Source organism: Antrostomus carolinensis, unplaced genomic scaffold, assembly GCF_000700745.2.
Source record: "Antrostomus carolinensis isolate BGI_N321 unplaced genomic scaffold, ASM70074v2 scaffold1636, whole genome shotgun sequence".
NCBI lineage: Eukaryota > Metazoa > Chordata > Aves > Caprimulgiformes > Caprimulgidae > Antrostomus > Antrostomus carolinensis.
Window position 1 is genome coordinate 9256 of NW_010319570.1, and position 2789 is coordinate 12044.

Sequence of the window (2789 nt, forward strand, 5' to 3'; positions counted from 1 at the left end):
TGCACACAAAACAAACATCGTTGTACTGTATTAAATATTTGTTCAGTTGAAGCATTGAATGTCATTTCTTGTGTTGTTGATTAAAACAGAATTAATTTAATTGTTACTGAAATTAAATTTTACATAGGAGTGGATAGTCCTGACCATAATGACTGAAGTTGGCTGCTTTTTGGTTTGTTTTTTTTCTTTTTTCCTTTCAAGTTTTGGCAGCCTCCATAAGTTTATCTCTTAAACTCTGAAGTTCTTGTATCTCCACAAAGCCTAATTTTTGCTATTCTTGTTTCTTTGTCCAGCTGATGAATACATCTTTTTAGCCTTGATTATAGTTTTTCTTCCCTTTCATGTGATATACTCAAGAAAAATAGATTTCTGTCAGAACTTGAATCGAGAATACTTGTAAATCTGGTGAATACCTTTGCTATTCTTAGTATGGTAAAACGGATTAAACCCCTCACATTTTATTTCATTTATTTCATAGTGTCTCTGTGTGGTAGCAGTGGATTAGGGTACTTTACTCATGCTCAGGCCCTTCACTTCAGTTATGTTTTTTTCCTTTTTGTTTTTTAATGAAGAACTGAATCAAAACTACTAGATGAATTAGGATAGCCCCTTGAAAAACTGAATGAAAAATAATTCATGTCAAATAGTGGTTTTGCACAGTAAAAGTTGTTTTTTTGAACTGTTAAGATTTCTTCTCCCCCTCATCCTAGGTTGTTTTCCTGCTATGGTTTTCTAGATGGCTTGGAGGGGTTTTTTTTCCCCCTGCATTCTGTTAGTCTGTTTATTCTGATGCAGGCATATAGCAGAGACCTGCTTGTGGGTTGTTTGTTTATCAGTGGCTGTAACAAGTATTGGATATTTTGGGGTTTTTTGGGGGAAAAAAGATACAGTTAAATTTTGAAACAGGAAAGCTGAGGTTTGTCGCTGTCTTTCACTTGGTCACAATGCAGCCTTTAGTATTCAGGTTTGTGGTTTTTTAAACTAACTTATTTTAAATATGATTGTGAAAGTGAAACACAAGGAATTACTACAATTACTACCTCAGTGTTGTGGTTTGAGCTTTCTCGTTATGTTGTAACATTAATTTTGCTTTGTTGAATTCTGGTTACATAGCCAGCTGAATTTTTCTCAAATACTGAAGGTGTTCACACAAGTTGCATAGGATCAGATTTTCTTTAGAGGAGAAAATAATCTCTGATAAGTAGCAAGGAAAAAGGAACATAGAATGGTTTGGATTGGAAGGGACCTTAAAGATCATCCAGTCCCAGCCCCCCTGCCATCAGCAGGGACACCTTCCACTGGACCACGTTGCTCAAAGCCTCATCCAGCCTGGCCTTGAACACTTCCAGGGAGGAGGCAGCCACAACTTCCTTGGGCAGCCTGTTCCAGCGTCTGACCACCCTCACAGTGAAGAATTTCTTCCTAATATCTCATCTAAACCTCCCCTCTTTCAGTTTAAACCCATTTCCCCTTGTTTTGTCATTAACTGCCCTTATGAAAAGTCCTTCCCCAGCTTTCTTGTAGCCCCTTCAGGTACTGGGAGGCCGCTATAAGATCTCCCCGGAGCCTTCTCTTTTCCAGAGAGAAGAGAATATACCTGTTCTATAGGTATACTTATATTTTGCAGTTCTTTAATGGGAGAAACTACATCTAATAAAGCTTTAATATGTTGTAATAACCTGTTTAGATGTAAAATCTGTAGGTTTTTTTTTAAGGCAGGATTTCTTCTATGTCATAGAACTTGTTTATAAGCACAGTGGTGATGATTGGTTTTAAAAAAAAGTAGTTTATCAAAAAAAACAAACTGAGAAAGCAGCTAGACTGATTTTTAACTGGATAAATCTTTTTTGAAAACAGGAGATCAGCAAAATCTCGAAGCAGAAGTCCATATTCATCAAGGCACTCAAGGTCTCGTAGCAGACACAGATTATCTAGATCCCGAAGTCGTCATTCGAGTATTTCTCCTAGTACATTGACTCTGAAGAGTAGCCTGGCTGCTGAGCTGAACAAAAACAAAAAGGCCAGAGCTGCTGAGGCAGCCAAAGCCAGCGCAAAAGCTTCCAACACTTCTACACCGACTAAAGGAAACACTGACCCTGCTGTAAGTGCTCCTCAAGTGAACAATGTCAAGGAACTGAAGAAAATAAAAACCGAGCATACGCCTTCTCCTACGGGCAGCACAAATCTGAAAAATGACAAGGCAAAAGCAAAAGTTTCACTTCCTGAAACAAAAGGGGAAAATAATTTAATTGCTGACAAAATTATTAAACAGAAACCTCCAGCAGTAAAAGAGAATAAATTAACTGTTGTAAAACAGCCACCGGCCACTGTAAAAGAGAAGAGTAAACCGAGTACACCAAGTGTAGTAACCAAGGAGAAGGACCGGACTGTTGCACTACCAACCTCCACACTGCCACCCTTGCCTTTGCCTCCCACGCTGCCTGAAGATAAAGAAACTGACAGGTGAGTTGTGACATAGATTTGCTTTTTGGGGTTGTCTGTTCCTTTTTCACAGAATCACAGAATGTCAGGGATTGGAAGGAACCTCAAAAGATCATCCAGTCCAATCCCCCTGCCAGAGCAGGAACCTAAACGAGATCACACAGGAAGGCGTCCAGGCGGGTCTTGAATGTCTCCAGAGGAGACTCCACACCCTCCCTGGGCAGCCTGTCCCAGGGCTCTGTCACTCTCACTGTAAAGAAGTTTCTTCTCAAGTTTAAGCAGAACCTCCTGTGTTCCAGCTCACACCCATTGCCCCTTGTCCTACCATTGGGCATCACTGAGAAGAG

The 2789-nt window shown here is 39.8% G+C and overlaps 1 protein-coding gene across 1 annotated transcript in view; it reads left to right on the plus strand.

The window, feature by feature from the left end:
- Positions 1-2789, plus strand: part of CDK13 (cyclin dependent kinase 13) — a gene marked incomplete at its 5' end in the record, with an annotated part of 46214 nt that overhangs the window by 9250 nt on the left and 34175 nt on the right. The window contains one exon of the mRNA XM_029085260.1: positions 1858-2463. Within this exon, the coding sequence (XP_028941093.1) occupies positions 1858-2463 (606 nt within the window). The remainder of the gene's footprint in view (positions 1-1857; positions 2464-2789) is intronic.